Source organism: Leucopleurus acutus (assembly GCF_964270905.1).
Source record: "Leucopleurus acutus genome assembly, chromosome: 17".
Classification (NCBI taxonomy): domain Eukaryota; kingdom Metazoa; phylum Chordata; class Mammalia; order Artiodactyla; family Delphinidae; genus Leucopleurus; species Leucopleurus acutus.
The window spans coordinates 83,533,102-83,550,783 of NC_139159.1; the positions used below are offsets into that span (position 1 = coordinate 83,533,102).

Consider the following 17,682-nt stretch of genomic DNA (forward strand, 5'->3'; position numbering starts at 1 on the left):
CCGCCCCGGCCGCGAACCGAGCGCCGCCCGTGCGGCCCCTGCGTCCGAGTGCGCGCGGGGCCTGAGTGCGAGCGCGCCTTTTCCCGGGTACCGTCCTCCGCGCGCACCCCCACCGCCCGGTACGGCCCCCTCCCCGCGCGCAGAGGGCGGGGCGGTCGGCAAGGAGACGTCGTTAGGGAAGCGGAGCGTGCGTGACACTAAGGCGACGCGGGGTCGCTCGGGTGCGCGCCGGGTCCGGCCTCTGCCGGCTGCCCAGGGCCTCCCCAAAGCACCAGCGGACTCTGCGCCCCGGCCCCCGCCCCTAGCCACCCCCGCAAACAGGTCGGACCCGAAGTTCGCAGGTCCCCCGCGCCTGGTTTCACGTACACATTTATTCAAACAACACGGTCGCGCTCGGGCGAGGGCCGGCCCCCCTCCTCCTGGGCTCTGCTGACCCCTGGTGGTTGGGCCGGCCCGGGGTGGGGGTGGGGGCGGGGAACACTGCCCAAGCCGTCCTCGCCCGGTCGCCCCTATGGGCACCACTGCAGGAGGCAGGGGCGCACCCGGGGGCAGCTCGGGCGGGGGAGGGGGCGGTGGGGCTGTGCGCAGCGGGGAGCCTGGGGAGCAGGAGGCCAGCGGCTGGGCCGAGGGGGCGGCGCCTCTAGGGTTAGGTGGCTGGGGAGTTGCTCAAGAGCTCAGGGGGGTCTCCAGGGGGAGACCGGGACATATGCTTGCAAGTGATGAGGTGAGTGGGCAGCGCCTGGGTGTCGTGAAAGATGACGAAGATGCTGGGCCGGGGGAGGCAGTCCACCGCGCTGTCGTAGCGCAGGAGCGCGTGGCCGGGGGGCCGCGGGGGGGGTGCCCGCAGCCCGCGGCGGCCCTGCCCGTAGTCGCCGGTCAGCACCCGCGCCACGAACACCGCCTTGTGGCCCTCGGAGTCGGGGGGCGAGTAGCGGTCCAGCACCGACAGGGAGGCGCGCTTGGCGAAGTACACGCCCTGTCCGTAGAGCGTGCCTGCGGGGGGGTAGGCGCGGGGGTCAGGGTGGTTACGGTGGGCAGAGACCGCGCCCCTTCAGGGACCCAGGCCTCACCGTTGCGGCCGCAAAAGCTGCGGTTGAAGCCGTGCGCGCAGATGTCCGGGACGGTGGCCACCGACGTGCCGTGGTACAGGACCTGCTCCGCCGGCCGCCGGTCACAGCACTGCTCCAGGCGCTCCCGGTGCAGTTCGTACTGCTGCTGCAGCAGCGGGTGCAACACACGCTCCACCTGCGGGCGGCCTTGGTCAGAACCAGGCTATTGTATCCCCTGGGCCACAGGGCACAGGGCTGAGCCCGGAAATCAAGAGCCCTCTCCTGGAGGAGTTCAGGGCCTGGGGAGACCTCACAGCTCCTGTCATGCTCTGCCCAGTAGCAGACATTAGGCGGACGTTCGCCACCTCCACGGAGCCCCAAGTGGCATTGGAGGGCTTCCAGGGGGGTCTGCGGGTAGGCAACCCATCCACTCACCAGAACCCTGCACCCACAGCCAGGCCTCTGCAGAGAAAAGCTGAGCCGCCCGCCTGCATTGCCCGCAGGACTTCACTCCCAACACCAGGAGATGCCCCGGACCTCTCAGTGATGGGAGACCAAGGTGACCAACCCAGTAGTCAACCGAAGAGGAGCCAACTCAGGGACCCAAAAAGTTTCTAAAGAAATTCTAACTAGTCATTTCAGAGGGATGCAAATGAATATTATATCCATGAAACAAGACGACCTACTGTGAAAAAGAAACAGTCTGAAAATTAGAGAGTTCTTACATTAAGAATGGAATTGCTGAACTGCATCCAGTGGGTGTGGATAATAATAAGATGATGAAGATGGAGTTCAGGAAGTGACTCAGAGTGCAGAGCTAAAGAAAAGAGTTGGGAACTGTGAGAGGACAGATGAGGGAGGGGGGAGGAGCTCTATGATCTGAGTCATAGGAGCTCCATAAGAAGACACCCAACAGGTGATGGGAGCAAGTGAGGACTTAATGGAAGACAGTTTGCCTGAGCTGAAGGGAGCATCTTCAGATGGAAAGGATCTTGCCATAAAATGCCAAAGACAATGTGGAAAGGCACCTACCTGATGGGAAAACTTCAACCTTCAAAGTGAAAGAGAAGTCTACAAGCGTCCAGACGCACGCGTGCACACACACACACCCCAAAGTCGACATATAGTCATGGAAAAAAACCTCACGTTTTCATATTGGGGTCCTCACCAGCAATATTGGATGCTAAGAGACCATAGAAGGATTTTTTTTCTTGCCTTTCCAAGAACAAAAAATTTTAAGGAGGAAACAAAAAGAGTTAAGTCTCTCAAAAGATCTGAAGGAAAACATATTTTGATCTTGAACCCTATATCCAACCAAACTATTAATGGTGAGGACAAAATAAGGACAGATTAAGGTATGCAAGAACCAGCTGTGCTTAAGTTAACAGAAATGTCTTAATAAACACATAGCATCTTTTGTTTGAAAAAAATACCAATATCAAATTATACTTGCAAATTACTTCTAATTGCAAAAGGCAAAATACATTTAAAAGTCCAAAATGTTGACTACTCACTCAAAGAGATACTTCTACTACACAGAAAAGGAATCTATGCAAGAAGGTGACACGGTCACCAAGAGTAAGCCAGCAGCCAAGCACCACAGAGAAAAACGAAGAAAGTAAACAAAATCAAGAGCCATTAGTTGGGCATCCCTGGTGGCACAGTGGTTAAGAATCTGCCTGCCAGTGCAGGGGACACGGGTTCAAGCCCTGGTCCGGGATGATCCCACATACTGCAGAGCAACTAAGCCCGTGCGCCACAGCTACTGAGCCTGCGCTCTAGAGCCTGCGAGCCACAACTACTGAAGCCCACATGCCACAACTACTGAAGCCTGCAGGCCTAGAGCCTGTGCTCCGCAACAAGAGAAGCCACCGCAATGAAAAGCCCGTGCACTGCAACGAAGAGTAGCCCCAGCTCGCTGCAGCTAGAGAAAGCCCACGCACACAGCAATGAAGACCCAACGCAGCCTATAAAATAAATAAATAAGTCTATTATAAAAAAAAAGAGCCATTAGTCCTTGAATCCTAGAATATTCTCTTTCATGCAATATGGTTTCAATAACTAGGTTTTTCATTTCCCCCTTTCCTCTCTGGTCCAGTGGTAAATATTTGTTCATTGTCATTATATTTCGATCAACCTATGGCCCAAGTTTGGAGCTTCATGCTTGGAATAGAAGCGTGCCATGCAGAATAGAAGATGACGTTTGTCAACCTTGCCAACTTAAAAGTAATGTCACTGGCCAAACTGTGAGATGGAAGAGGGAGGAAGAGGTGAAAGGGGGAAGGGAAGCCCATTCTCCTGATCTTCCATGCAGGGAGGCAAGAAACAGTCTCTAAAATCGTTAAGTGGAAAAAAGACTCAAGTGTACCACGTAAAGTCACAAAGGTCCTGCTAGAAGCGCACGTGACTGACTAACAGAGCCTCGGGAGGAGCACGGGGCATGAGTGCAGGGCGTCCTCCTCTCTCCAAGTGCAGAAGTGACAGCTGCTAAGTCCACCCAGAGTTACAGTGGTCATCCCCAGGAAAGCGGTGGTGGTGCTGCTGGTGGCGGACTGGGCCCGGTCTGGGAAAGGCGTGAGGGTCTGCGTATCTGAACAGATCTGGGTTGCTATTGCTGCTCACCCCCCCCTGCCCCCAGGCCCACCCACCCACAAGTTGGTGCGTCAAGAGGGCCACCTGGCTTCCCCCGCACCGTGAGCCCAGCTCTCCACCGCCCCGAGATTCCTTCCCCTGAGCCGGAAGCACTCAGCCCTGCACTCTGCTCCAGCTCCTCTCTGCCCCCTCGCTTCCGCAGCCAGCTCATTTCAGCCCGGCCTAGCTCTCACCTCCCGCCGCTCTCCACCCCTGCCTGGCTCTCCACCCCTGCCTGGCGCACAGCCTCTCCTCAGTCCTTCCTTCCGGCCCTGCAGGCGCTCCCGCCCTCGCTGCCTCCAGCACCCCGCCTCTGAGCCCCTCCTTCTCAGCCTCCGCTCCCCACCTGCCTGGGTGGCCAGGGCTCACTGGGGCTCCCAGAGCTTCATTCGGGTCCCCCACCCGTGGTGCCCAGCCCTTTCCGCAACCCAACCGTGCTCAGAGTTGCCACGTTCAACAAGTGAAAATGTAGGAGGAGGCTGCCTCGCTGCAGCCAGCCCTCTTCCTGCTGGAGCAGACCCCTTGGGAGGCAGACGGGCCCCAGAACAGCACCCGGGACAACTGGGGGAATGAGTCATCCTCACAGTAGCCACGAGATGGCATCACCACCCCATGTTCTAGAGGAAGAAACTGGCCGGCATCGGGCTGTAACCGGCGAAGTGGGGACCTGTGCTGGGACCCCCTAAGCTCTGCAGCCTTCTGTCTCTCTGGCCGCACACTCGTGAACACACTTCGGGCAGGGAATGGGGCTGTGGAGCCCTGGTGTTCCCCTGCCCCCGAACAGCTTTCAGCCTGCTGGGCAGCTTCTGGCCAGCCGATCCTGACGTAGGCAAGAGTGATAGCCCACAGGCTCTGCAAGGCCAAGATGGTGCCAGGAGCCCAGGAGGCCAGAGGCTGGCAAGGCAGGGCGTGGACTCACCTGGACAACACGGATCCTGCCATGGGCAGCGTCCAGTGTGTCGTAGAAGGCCTGCACTACCGTATGGAACTCACTGCTGCTCTCGGCCACACACTCCAGCCTGCCCAAGGGCTCCCTCGGCCTCTGCTGTGGCACTGACACACAGGGAGAAAGGGCGTGTGGGCCATGCCTGGGGCACCGGTCCACCCTGCCCTCCCCCATGCGGGCTGCAGACTCACAAGTGGGGCCCGAAGCCTCCAAGGGAAAGGCCAAGCTCTGATCCCGGGGGCCAGCCCACAGCGCTGCTAAGTGGTGGGCCGCACGGGTGGGCTGGGTCCCAAAGCCACGGAGGACGGTGCGGTCACCACGAAGGGCGACGCTCACGCCGTGGCGCCGCTCCAGGCGGGCGCACAGCTCCGCGGGCAGCACGCAGCCCCGGGGCCCCACCGTCTCCTCCCGGAGGTGCACCTCCAAGGCCACCTCTAGGGCCCGGCCCAGCTCATCCATATCCTGCTCGAAGGCCGCGTGCACCTCCAGCTGGGCCCAGCTGCCAGGCCCCCCACCCCGGGGCTCCGGTTCTTCCTCCAGCGGGGGCGGCTGGAGGGAGAGGGCCAGGGCCCACTGCAGCGCCACAGCCTCCTCCCGCTTGGCCACCTGGCCTTGTGGCTCCAGCGAGCGGCAGAGAGCCAGCTGCAGCTCAGCCTCCTCCTGCAGCCGCCCAGGCACCCCGGTGCGGGGCGCCACGGGCCCCTCCCCAGCCCTGGGAGTCTTCTCCTCCTCCGGCTGCCCCGCGGGTTCCTCCTCCCCCAGCTCCAGTGGCAGCCAGTCTTCCCCGTCCAGGCCCTCCAGGGCGGCCAGCAGCTCTTGGACCTCCTCTGGGGACAGGGAGAGGCACCGGGTCAGGGGTCAAGTCCAGCCAGGATGGGGCTGAAGGAGAGGACTAGTCAGGGGCCGGGTGGAAGATGGAGACGGGGTTAGAGGGTATACGGTCACAGGGCAGAGCAGCAGGGGGTGAGGTCAAGAAAGGGCCGCAGGATGTGCCGGGGTCCCCCGGGAGCCCTACCTAGGCTCACATTCTCCTGGCCACCGTCTGTACTGTCTGGAGGCCACAGGGTGTGGGAGTGGCCAGGGAGCACCTGTAGGGCCTCAGTGGGGTCCACCTGTTGGGAAAGAATGCCAGCACCCCCCAGACACATACCCCTCCCAGGCCTCTGAGCAAGGGTGGAGGAGGTACGGGGGGGCTGAGGAGTGAAAAAGGGGAGGGGATGGGAGGGGAGGGCTCCATGTCTACCTCTCCCAGGTCTGTGTCCAGGGCAGCCCTGGCCAGACGCTCTGTCCCAAAGACGCACTGGAACTGAGCTTCCATCCCCCGCAGAAGGTGCTGCCCCTCTGGGCTCAGCAGGAACCTGGCACTGCCTGGGTGCTTCAGGCTCAGCACGTGACAGCTCACGCTGCCCAGCAGACTTTGCAGGAACTCCTCGGCTGCCTGGCATGGGGCCAGGGCTCCGCAGAGCTGCAGGACCACGGGGCGGGGTGAGGAGGAGCACTTGGCAGGTTGGGGCACAGGAGAGGCACCCAGAGCCCCCAGTAGTAGAGGTGAGGAATCCTCAGGGGTCGCTTACCCGAAATCCAGTCGTATCTGATCCCTCGAGTGGGAAGAGGGCGACGTCTCCCAGGCCAGCAAGAAGGTCCTCATGATAGAGTTGAATGAAGCGCATTGCTCCCAGCTCCATCGGCAGCACTGTCTCCACCAGGCCCTCCTGCCCCGGTGACCCTACAGGGCCCAGGCTCATTGACACCACCTGCTCCAGAGACTCCACGGCAATCTCCACTGGGCCTGGAGACCCCGTAGGCCCCGGGCTCACCAACCCCTCCTGTTCTGAAGACCCCACGGGCCTGGAGCTGACTGGCCTGGCCTGTCCCAGAGAGGACCTGTCCCAGAGATGCCCTGTCCTCAGCAAGGCTCCTGTTTGCCCCGGTGCCTCCTCAGAGCCCAGTGTCACATTCCCTGCACAATTCTGTGCCCTTGCTGGCCCTCCAGCCTCCAGGAGAGCATGCTTGGGGGCCCCAGGCCCCAACTCGGCCAAGCGGCTCCCTCCTCTGGTGTGCTCGCTGAGCTCCTCGGGCTCCAGGACATCGTAGTGGGGGACAAGGATCAGCTCTGAACCCTGCAGCTGGTGGGCCCGCTGCAGCACCCGTTCGGCCACTTGGAGGAAGGGAAAGGACAGAAGTCGTCAGGGCTCCAAGGTATAGGGAGGGTGGGCCGCCCTGTCCAGCCCCACTCACCCTGCCACTGCTGGAAGGAAGCGATGGTGCCCAGGTGCCCTGGCAGGCTGCGCACGCCCTCCAGGGGCCCCCCGCCACTGCGGCGCTCATTCTCCAGGTACAGCTCCAGCAGCAGCAGGTCTGCAGGGGGGATGCCCCCCACGACACGCACCGCCCGGGCCTGAGGCACCCAGGCCAGGGAGACCTCAGCCCCCTTCAGGCCCAGGGACTGGGCGTGCTCCTCCAGGACGCGGGCTTCTGTGGGGAGGGTGCAAGTCAGCTCGGGGCATCTCCCCTGAAAGGCGCGTCTGCCCCGATCCCGCCTCTCACCTGCGTCTGAAAGGGGCTTGGGCAGCTGCACCAGGGCCCGGTCTGGTCGGGGACTGGCCAGGGCACGGCACGGCTGCACTGGCTGCCCTGCGGCACAAAGCAGGGCTTGGACATACTGCTCCAGGTGCTGGGGTCCCGTGCCAGCAGACAGCCCTTGGAGCAGTAGGCGCGAAGGGGCGCGTGGTGGGGCTGGCCGCAGGCTCAGCCGAGCGCCGTGCAGAGTGTGCTCCTCCTGGGCCAAGACCCTCGCTGCATCTGCAGGCAGAAGGAGGGGGTGTCAGGGCTGGCGGCCGGTGGGGGCCCAGGCTGCCCCTTTGAATGGGTCCACTCACCTGCAGCCTCCTGGAAGGTGAGGATGCCCCCGCGGCCAAGTCTCTGCCAACTCGACACAGGTCCACCCCCAGAGCTTCGACGGTTCTCGAAATAGAGCGTGAGCAGCTCGTCTGGGACGTCGGGGGGCAGGCCTCTGAGTTCCACGGCTGCCCCCAGCTCCGCCTCTTCCTCGCCCATCATCACAGCCTGGGCCGAAGGAACAGGTGGGGTAGCCGCCCACAGCCCCGCCTCACCCCTCGCAGGCCCCTGAGCAGCGTTCCCTGGCACCCCCCTCACTGTGGGGCTGGCCCACATCCTGCACTCACGCTCCCCCAGCTGCCTGGGCCGCCGCAGCCTAGGCCTTCAGCCGGACTCCTTCCCCTTCGCCCTAAAGCCAAAGGGCTGGGACAAGAAAACAAAAGCGAAACCGTCGGAGGGAGGGAGGGGCCCACAGTGCCAGGGAGAGCGTCTGCCTCTCGGGTGCTTCCCTTCTCCGGCCCCTCCTGCAGAACTTTCCAGCCCCACCCCCAGCTCCTCAGCCCTCTGCCCAGCCCACCCGCCCCACCTGTCTGACCTCAGCCCAGTGGCTGGCAGGGTGGGGCACGTGTAGGCTCACGGTCCTCCACTCCCGTGGGCCTGGCCCTGTGAACCTCAGTACGGCCAGTCACCCTCCCTGGTAAATCCACACGGGGGGCTCGAATCATCGCCCTCCACTCAAGACCTCAAGCCTCCGTGTTACCCTCCCCCATTGCACGAGCACCTTGGGGCTCTGGCCGGCCTGGCTACGGCTGGCTTTCAACTCGCCCCAGCAAGCTGGGTGACGGCACCCGCACTCACCCTTAAACAACACACAGGGGACCGACCTCCCATCCCGCGAGGGTGGGTCGGCAGTTCCCACTCCTGACCTACGAGACCTTCCTCCCCGCCTCCCCAGCCTACACTGTCCTCGGCGGTGGCGGTGGCACCAAGGCTGACCCCAGAAGGGGCTGATGCTGTGCTCATGGGCCTTGCTGCAGCACATCCCCGTGACAGAGGGGACGTGGAGCCTCATGCTCAGCTGCACCTTTACAGTCCACAATCCCTCTTGCTGCCGCCGAGTACCCCCCTTGCCTGTGCTCCATTGGCTTCCAGCCTCTCAGAGAGTTGTGTCCCCCACTGCTCTCCATCTCGCACCTCCCACTTATCCCTCAGCCACTAAAACCCAGCCTCCGGCCCTGCTACTCCTCCAAGGAATTGAGGACCTGTCCAGTCTGTGCCCTGAGCTGTACACCCAGCACCCTGGCTGCCCCCACCCTGATCTGAGCCTCCATCATCTCTTGCCTGGATCACTACTCTGACCTCTTAACTGATCTCTCTCTGCCACTCCTGCCCACTCGCACTGTCCCTCCTCAACAGAGGGCAGCGTGAGCCTTATAAGTGGCACCGACAGCTGCTACAGCTGGGTCCACAGTAAAGCCAGAGTCCTTTGGAGGACCTGCCAGGCTGGACTGACCGGGCCCCAGTCCCTTCTGCTGCATCCCTCCTGCATCCCCCATCCTCCGTCAGGAACTGTGACTTGCACGGGCCCCTCCTAGGGCCCTGGCCTCAACTTCACATTTGTCATTTTAAATTAGTTTTCTTAAAAAAAGACCCCTCGGGACTTTCCTGGTGGCACAGTGGTTAAGAATCCGCCTGCCAGTGCAGGGGACACGGGTTCGAGCCCTGGTCCGGGGAGATCCCACATGCCGCGGAGCGACTAAGCCCGTGCACCACAACTACTGAGCCTGCACTCTAGAGCCCGTGAGCCACAACTACTGAAGCCCGCACACCTAGAGCCCGTGCTCCGCAACAAGAGAAGCCACCGCAATGAGAAGCCCGCCCGCCGCAACTAGAGAAAGCCCGCGCGCAGCAACGAAGACCCAATGCAGCCAAAATAAATAAATAAATAAATAAACTTTAAAAAAAAAAAAAAAAGACCCCTCAAATTGTATGAGCTTCTAGTTCTACAAAACCTGAAGTCATCCCTGCCTGCTCTATATTTTCTCCTCTCATGGAACTCATCCTCTTCTAACATACTGTATAATTTACTTATTACACCAATCCCTGCTACCACAGGCAGCAGTGTGCTGGAGCAACTCACATCATGACTACATTGTTCAATTTTCAGGAGTCTTTGTGAAGCAGCTGTTAAACTGGTGGTCGCTTGAAATCACCCACCATGGGGTATTTATATGAAGGACAACTGCAAAGGTACAGATCAGGGTTTGCCCTCCCTGGGGCCCGCCGTTCAACGATGAACCAGCACACCAGCTGCATAGGACAGAGCCTCTTCCCAATCACTGCTGGGCCTGGGAGAGGCCACTGTCCAAAAGGCCGGAAAGTACAGTAAGATTCCTAGGCCCCAGGTGGACAGGCACTCCTGCAGAGGGCTCCAGGGGACCACGTCGCAGGGATGTCCCTGGAGGTGGCAGGCAGCACTTCCTCAGGACCGCTGAAGCCGAGGGAATTTAACTTGGCCTCCAGTCCTGGGGCATCTCTAAGCCTCAGCCCCTTAGCAGCGAAACAGGGCTAAGAATGCCACCCTTACAGCTTGTGGTACTGTGATCAAGACAAGTAAGGATAACTGGTCTAGTAGGGACCTGGACTAGTTTCCTAGAGAGGATAGAGCATTTAAAGAATTAGGCCTCTTGATTTGGAATAGACCTGGATGAAAGGGGAAGCGGAGTTTTAAGGCCAAGGAGGGATGGAGAGTGCTTGTCAGACTTAGCAAATCCCAGATTTAGGAATAAATTTCTCAAAATTCCCTGACCCAAATTGGAGAGGCTAGGTCTCAGCCTCCAGAGGTCTACAGCCCTCACGCCCAAGGCCACCCCTCAGCGGACAGGACGGGACGCGGGTCTCGGGCCTGGGGCTCTGAAAGAAGCCAGCAGGGAAACCCAGTCGGGTAGGGTCCATCCGGGAGAAGCCCCCGCGTTCCCCGCGGAGCCCAGCCCACGGCCCCGCCCCCGCACCGCCGGCCCCGCCCCGTCACAAGGCCCCGCTGCGTCTCCCGAGCCGCAGGCGCAAGCCCAGCCCAGCCGGCCGCGGAGCGGGTGCGGGTGCGGGCGCGGGCACAGCGGCCGTCGACTGCGCGGCCGCGCAGCGGACACCGGGCGCACAGGCCTGAGGCGACTCGCGCGACTGGTGAGTCCCCGGCCCTAGCCCAGCAGCGCGTCTACTCGCTCAGCCGGCCGGCCACTGCCGCCCCCGCGCGGGCCCTGCGCAGCAGACAGGCGTTGCGGTGGGTCAGTCGGTCCCGCCGGGCGCGCGGCCCGCGGGGGCCGGGGGGCGGTGGCGGCGGGGCCGGGAAGCCGGAGGGCCCAGGGCGAGCGGGGGCGGCGCACTGCGGCGACAGCCGGACGGGCGGTCCGAGCGCCCCCCGAACGGGCAGGAGGGCCCACCCCGCCCTCGGTGCGGGTTCCGTGGCCGCCGCCACCACCCGCCTCGTCCCCACGTCCGCTTTGTTCCCCCGCACGCCCTCTGGTCGCTTCCATCCCCCACCCCCCCATCCCCCCGCAACCCGCTGTTCCTGGCGTACCCCGCTGGCAGGCACCCCGGCAGCCGGCAGCCGATCCAGGCCTGCTGCCCCCACCCCGGGAGCGAGGGACGCTAGGGCCCGGCTCTTGGGGGGGGGGGGTCAGGGTTCTGGCTGGTCACAGATGGCGTGGGGATTTCCTGGGATAGAAATAGCCGCCGGCTCTGGCCCCTTAAAGCTGCTTAAGGGGCGGGATGTGAAGGGGAGGGTCCGGGCACACCCCGGCACCTCCCCGACCGCGACCCCAGCCCCGACCCGCGCTGAGCTCTGACCCGGAGAGGCCAGCAGCGGTGAGACGGCCCCTCCAGTTGCTTGCAAGAAACGGCAGAAGCCCAAAATCCTGAGGCTGCCAAAGTCATCCCCTCGTCCATCCCCTCCTCCATCTTTGGGGTCGGCCTGTAGGGGCCCCTCCTGAAGCCACACGGCCAGACACCCGATACCCACCCGCCTCTCCTGGCCCCCCAGCTCGGGCTCCGGACAGCCCTGGGGCAAAGGTCACGAAACCCCCTCCTTCCGTCCCGTTTCCCGGTAGCAGGTGGAGAGGCCCCTGGCTGGTTCCTGTCACCTCAGGGGTAACCGTTCTCTCTCTGTCCTCTAGGGGGAGACCACAGAACCTGAGGCCATGTCCCATGAAAAGAGTTTCTTGGTGTCCGCGGACAGCTATCCTCCCCCCAACCCTGGATATCCTGGGGGGCCCCAGCCCTCCTTGCCTCCCTACCCAGGGGCCCCTTACCCACAGCCCCCGTTCCAGCCTTCCCCCTATGGCCAGCCAGGGTATCCCCAGGGCCCCAGCCCCTACCCCCAGGGGGGCTACCCTCAGGGTCCCTACCCGCCAGGAGGCTACCCCCAGGGCCCCTACCCCCCAGGAGGCTACCCTCAGGGCCCCTACCCACAAGGGGGCTACCCTCAGGGGCCGTATCCACAGAGCCCCTTTCCCCCCAACCCCTATGGACAACCACAGGCCTTCCCGGCACAGGATTCTGGCAGTGAGTAGTGGGGCAGGGGCAGGGGAGGGCAGGGGCTCCTGGCACCAGTGAGGGGTGCTGACCCAGCCCGCCGTGCTCCTCAGCACCTCAGCATGGGAACTATCACGAGGAGGGTCCCCCATCTTACTACGACAACCAGGACTTCCCTGCCACCAACTGGGATGACAAGAGCATCCGACAGGCCTTCATCCGGAAGGTGGGCCACGGGGGCTGCGGAGGGCGTGGGCAGCTGTGCTGGCCGGAGCTCTGAGCCGCCTCCCTCCCCAGGTGTTCCTGGTGCTGACCCTGCAGCTGTCCGTGACTCTGTCCACCGTGGCCGTGTTCACATTCGTCGGGGAGGTGAAGGGCTTTGTCCGGGAGAACGTCTGGACCTACTACGTCTCCTACGCCGTCTTCTTCATCTCCCTCATTGTCCTCAGCTGCTGTGGGGACTTCCGGCGAAAGCACCCCTGGAACCTCGTTGCCCTGGTAACCCCCAGACCCTAAGGCCTTCACACCCCGTGACTCACGCTTTGGAGCGACAGAGGGGGACGGGGGTGGGGCAGCGGCTCCACATGCTCAAGTCTCCGTCTCCCCTCAGTCGGTCCTGACCGTCAGCCTGTCCTACATGGTGGGCATGATCGCCAGCTTCTACAATACTGAGGCGGTCATCATGGCCGTAGGCATCACCACGACCGTCTGCTTCACGGTGGTCATCTTCTCCATGCAGGTAAGGGGTCCCCCGAGGCAGGGCCGCCGGTCCTGAGGGCCCAGAGGCCTTCCAGGGCTGCGGTACCCAGGCCCCGTGTGCCCCTGTGCCCTCAGACGCGCTACGACTTCACGTCGTGCGTGGGCGTGCTGCTGGTGAGCATGGCGGTGCTCCTCGTCTTCGCCATCCTCTGCATCTTTGTCCGCAACCGCATCCTGGAGATCGTGTACGCCTCACTCGGCGCTCTGCTCTTCACCTGCGTGAGTGATGGGGGTGGGCGGTGTGGGCGGATGCTGGGCGGGGTGGGATGTCTTTCAACATGACCGTGCTGCCACCCCCAGTTCCTGGCAGTGGACACCCAGCTGCTGCTGGGGAACAAGCAGCTGTCCCTGAGCCCGGAAGAGTACGTGTTTGCTGCGCTGAACCTGTACACGGACATCATCAACATCTTCCTGTATATCCTTACCATCATTGGCCGTGCCAAGGAGTAGCCCGAGCCCCTGGCACATGCGGGGCCCCACTCAGGTGGCATGGCTGACCTGGACCCTGCCCCCAGCGTGGCAGTTCCTCTGTACCTCCCCTCTCTCATCCCCGCGCGCAGCCTGGGACAGAGGGAGCCCCTCCCCAACCCTCCTGTGTGTACACTGCAGACACTTCTGTTCGGACCCGCTGTGGCCAGCATGGCCCCTTGTAGCCCTCCCGCCCTGCCAGAGGGCAGTGGGGCCAGGTTTCTGTGCCACCTCCTGCCCACTCAGTGTTGCATGAGCCCTGTCTGCCAGCCCACCCCAGGTCTGGGGGCAACACCAGGTCCCAGGGGAGAGGGATGGAGCCAAGAGGTGAGGGTGTGCGTCCCCCCTCCTGTCCCAGCTGCCCCGCCTGCCATAAAGTGTCCCTTTCCCCTCCCCAGCCCCATACTAGCGTGCTGCCCTCTGGGGGACCTGCGGGGTGTGAGGGTCTCGTCCCTGTGCTGAGCCCTGAGGGCAGAGAGGACGGGTATGTTTCAGGGGAGGAGGATGCCTTCCTCTCATTCTGCTGTCTTTAAACAATAAATGGGACCTTCCGCGCTCTGTGTTCCCTTCATCACTGTCGTCACTGCCACTTCCTCCACAAGGTGGGGAGGGGTCTAGGCACTGCCAGTGTGAGGCAGCGAGCAGGACAGGCGTGGACGGCGGGGCTTGGCTCGGGGTGGAGGTCGTGGAGGTTAACGACAGCAGCTAATCTTTCTCTCTCGGTGCTTCCACCTCCGTTTTTGCAATCTTCCCAGCCACGTCATGAGCTGTATGCCGGGATTCCCAGCTGATGGACGGGGACCCCAAGGCTCCCGGTGGTTACGCGTGGTGCCTGGGTCACACGGTGTCTGCCACTCGTGCCTGGGAACTGCACGGCATGATGGGGGGGCGGGGGCTGCGACACCCTCATCATCTCGCCTCAGGCCTGATGGGCAGCGGCATAGGTCACTGACCGCCCCCAGGCAGGCCTGTCCTGCTCCTCTGGCTCTGAAGGGCCCCCAGGGAGCCCATCAGCGGGCACCTGACACGTGGCCCAGGCCTGGCTCAGACGAAGGCCCTCCGCACCCCTCCCCCATGCCCCCCGAGAAACCTGCACACCGGAGCCCCCAGGGGAGAGCTGGCCGGAGGCTCTGAGGGCCCCTGGCCTGCCTCTGGCACCTTCCGCAGCTCTCCAGGCCCCACCCTGCCGTGGCCCTCAGCCTCAGCTGGTGCTGCGCGGCCTCCCCCGCGGCTCGTGCTGTCTCAGCTCCAGAGCCGTGCGCACCTACCCCTGGCCCTGGGATGTACGCTCAGAGGTCAGCCAGCTGTCCTTATCCTCAGCCTCCCACAGAGGGGTCCCTCCGCTGCCCGGGGCTCGGTCGCTTTGAGCGCCTCCCTGCACTGAGCTCTCCTGAGCTCCTAGCCCCAGGGGACACTCCTGACCGTGGCCTTCCCCCACAGGGCCTGCTATCCAGGCCTCTCCCACCTCCTCCCCGCGAGCCCATCAACCCACTCCTTTAACTGGTGCCAGCACCCCAGCATCTCTGAAGGGCCCCCCACACTGCGAGCCAGCACCCCCGTGCCCGCGGGCGCCTCGGCTGTGGCCTGCCCCGTACCTGCTGCTCCTGCGTGAGCTCCGTCGGCGTCCACCCGACCCCCAGGCCGGAAACGGGTCTGTCCTCTCTGCCCTCGCCCATCCTGCCCCACCCCCTCTCCCTGCCCACCCTCCTCGTGCTCATCTGTCAGCTCACCTCCACCAAGCCTCTGCCCAGCTGCCAGGTGTGCTTCCGACACACTGATCACACCACCCGCCTGATGGTCGCCAGCGGGATGCAGTCCCCCTTCCCCGATGGCTGCCTGCGTTGGCCTTCCGCTGTCCCCGAGCTCCTCGGCCTGAGCCACAGGCGGGCCCCACTTCCCCAGGCCCGACGCACACCGCCGTCCCCGCCACCGGGGCCCTTCCTGGAGACCACCTCGCGCCTCACGGCTACCCTCGGTCCCTCTGCTTTGCTCACCTGCCAAGCGCGGGCGGGCGACGCGGCTCCCCTTCCCCACCTCTCCTCGAGCAGGCGCGGCTCCTCATCCAAGGGACCCCGCCTGCAGGCGCTCCAAGCGCACGGGAACCTGCTCCGCGGTAGCCCACAGGCCCGTGAGGATTCCACGCAGGGGAGAAAACACGGAGCATCCGGGTGGTTGAAGAGAACGCCAGCAGAGGCAAGAGGAGCGGCTCAGGAATAAATGCCGAGCGAGATGCGCAGGGACGGTGTTTTTCTCAGGGAGTTCAAGGAGGACAAACTCGTGGCTGAGCCAGTCCCTGGGAGAGGCTCCCTGGGGACGACCAGGGGCTGCAGGTGTGGGCCAGGGCGGGGCCGCCGCGGGAGGGAAGGCCAGGGCTGCACGTGGGTGAGGGCTTGGACCTGTCCTGCCGGTGAAGGGGCCTCTGGCAGGAGCCACAGCTGGCTGTGGGTTCAGGAAGATGCGTCCGGCAAGAGAATGTCCAGGAGAAGGGGTGGGTGCCAACAGGTGAAGAAAGCAGGGAGGAAGCAGATGAGATGTGCAGAGAGGAGATCAGGTGGGGCTCGGGGCTGGGGCAGCTGGCAGTGCCACAAAGGGCTCAGGATGGGCCTGGTCGAGGCGGGCAGGGCATCTCTGCCAATGGAGTTTGGCCTGCTGTCTGCTGTGTCCCCCTGGAAAGGAGAAAAGGGCAGCTTGTGATCTGACCGGGTGGATGAGTGTGCAGAAGCAGCCACAGCAGTGGGGAGGTCAGCAGGGGAGATTGTTCAGGTGAGGAGAGAAGCAGCCCCCAACATCCAGGAGCTGGCCTGGTCCTATCAGCGAGGGCCTAGCGTTGTAGGGGCCAGCCTGGCACACTCAGATACAGGCCCTGGTGGGCTCCTGTTTAGAATATGCAGTTTTACATGCAGAACTGCATCAGACAAGGCCCCTCTGTGCCGGATTGGGTCAAGAGGAGAGGACTCTTCTGTAATCATGTCTGAACACAGACCAGAGGCAGGCATTGTCCAAGCCATAAAGAAGACCTACTGTGTGCATCCTGTCCTGCCTCATCTGAGCAGCTGCTGGCTCTTCAGAATGGACAGCTTGAGCCGGCCCCTAGTCCGTCCCCCTTCCAAAGAAGAGGTGTTGAGATACCCAGTCACGGATGACTCCCCTAGTCCGTGCCCCTTCCAAAGAAGAGGTGTTGAGATACCCAGTATGGAATCCCAAGCAAAGCACTGCTTCTTTAAGCCCACCCCAGTTCACCCAAACAAGCCAAGTCCCACAGGAAATCCTTCCAGGCCCCCTTCCTGTGGTCCCCGCTGCGTGCTGCAGTGAGCAGTAAGCCTGGCCTGTTCAGCCACAGGGTGTCCCGTGGGCTTCCTCTGGAGCCTGGGCACAGCTCGCTATGCTAAGGCCACTATGTGAGGAGGACTAATTTATTCTCCAATCAAAAGTGTGTATTTACATGAGTAATCATTAAGTCCATTCTTGTTTTCAAGATTAAACGACACAGGACTTCCCTGGTGGCTCAGTGGTTAAGAATCCACCTGCCAATGCAGGGGACACGGGTTCGAGCCCTGGGCCAGGAAGATCCCACATGCCGTGAAGCAACTAAGCCCATGCGCCACAGCTTCTAAGCCTGCGCTCTGGAGCCTGTGAGCCACAACTGCTGAGCCCACGTGCTGCAAGTACTGAAGCCCACGTGCCTAGAGCCCGTGCTCCACAAAAAAGGAAAGCCACCGCAGTGAGAAGCCCGCGCACCACAACAAAGAGTAGCCCCCACTCCCCGCAACTAGGGAAAGGCCGCGCGCAGCAACAAAGACCCAACGCAGCCTAAAATAAATAAATGTATAAAGGAAAAAAAAGATTAAACGACACAAAGTCTCCGTCACATTCCCTGCCCTGCAAAAAAAGCAACACCATCGCTGGTGCCTGCTGAAAACCACGGTGAGAGGCCAGCCCAGGACCCCAGCTCACTCAGCATGCCCACAGATGCCTTGTGCCACCTGCCCTGCTAACCAGGGCTACCGTCAGCATCTCAGAGCTGGTAGTGCCTTCAGGACAGGGACTGTGACCTGTGCATTTTAACACCCAGGCCAGCATCTAGTCCAGAGTGGGCGTGCCATTGGTGTCGACCGTGCGATGAGCGGATGAACTCTACGTGGCACGAGCCGCACAGGCACCAACTGCCCCAAGAGCGGGGCAGAGAACGCTGCAGACTTCCGGACTCTGGCTCAGCATCGGCATCAGGAGGGGGCATTTCAGGAGTGCAGGCAGCAAGACTGAAAGCCCAGGAAATGCATGGAGGCCCACTTGGGGGAGCCAGGTGGAAGAAAGTGGATGTGGGAGAGTTGAGGGGTCGAGGTTGGGTGTGACAGCTGTGGATGTAAAGCTCGAGTCTGAACTCTATTTCTCAGGCAGTGACGAGCCACTGGGGTTTTCCAGGGAAGAGCCCAGAAGTGGTTTGAATAAAGGCAGGAAAAT

General features: G+C 62.5%; 2 protein-coding genes across 2 annotated transcripts; one reads left to right on the forward strand and one right to left on the reverse strand.

Moving 5' to 3' along the window:
• Positions 1 to 646: 646 nt before the first annotated feature.
• PARP10 (poly(ADP-ribose) polymerase family member 10) lies at positions 647 to 7,800 on the reverse strand (the record flags this gene model as incomplete). Its single annotated transcript, XM_082859055.1, has 10 exons — positions 647 to 993; positions 1,071 to 1,245; positions 4,600 to 4,733; positions 4,818 to 5,453; positions 5,642 to 5,738; positions 5,870 to 6,091; positions 6,201 to 6,784; positions 6,865 to 7,101; positions 7,174 to 7,428; positions 7,506 to 7,800. 10 exons carry the CDS (start codon positions 7,798 to 7,800, stop codon positions 647 to 649), a joined length of 2,982 nt encoding a protein of 993 aa, XP_082715181.1.
• Positions 7,801 to 10,546: 2,746 nt separating this feature from the next.
• On the forward strand, positions 10,547 to 13,761 carry GRINA (glutamate ionotropic receptor NMDA type subunit associated protein 1). The gene is made up of 7 exons (XM_082859156.1): positions 10,547 to 10,647; positions 11,637 to 12,024; positions 12,108 to 12,220; positions 12,292 to 12,492; positions 12,605 to 12,733; positions 12,829 to 12,972; positions 13,054 to 13,761. Exons 2-7 carry the CDS (start codon positions 11,661 to 11,663, stop codon positions 13,201 to 13,203), a joined length of 1,101 nt encoding a protein of 366 aa, XP_082715282.1. The 5' UTR covers positions 10,547 to 10,647; positions 11,637 to 11,660; the 3' UTR covers positions 13,204 to 13,761.
• Positions 13,762 to 17,682: the final 3,921 nt, after the last annotated feature.

What these genes read in the sequence shown, in the direction of transcription:
- GRINA (XM_082859156.1), top strand. Translation starts at nt 11,661, where the DNA reads ATGTCCCATGAAAAGAGTTTCTTGGTGTCCGCGGACAGCTATCCTCCC. An exon ending in CCCGGCACAGGATTCTGGCA is followed by an intron (nt 12,025 to 12,107) that starts GTGAGTAGTGGG and finishes CGTGCTCCTCAG; the next exon opens with CACCTCAGCATGGGAACTAT. An exon ending in TGGTCATCTTCTCCATGCAG is followed by an intron (nt 12,734 to 12,828) that starts GTAAGGGGTCCC and finishes CTGTGCCCTCAG; the next exon opens with ACGCGCTACGACTTCACGTC.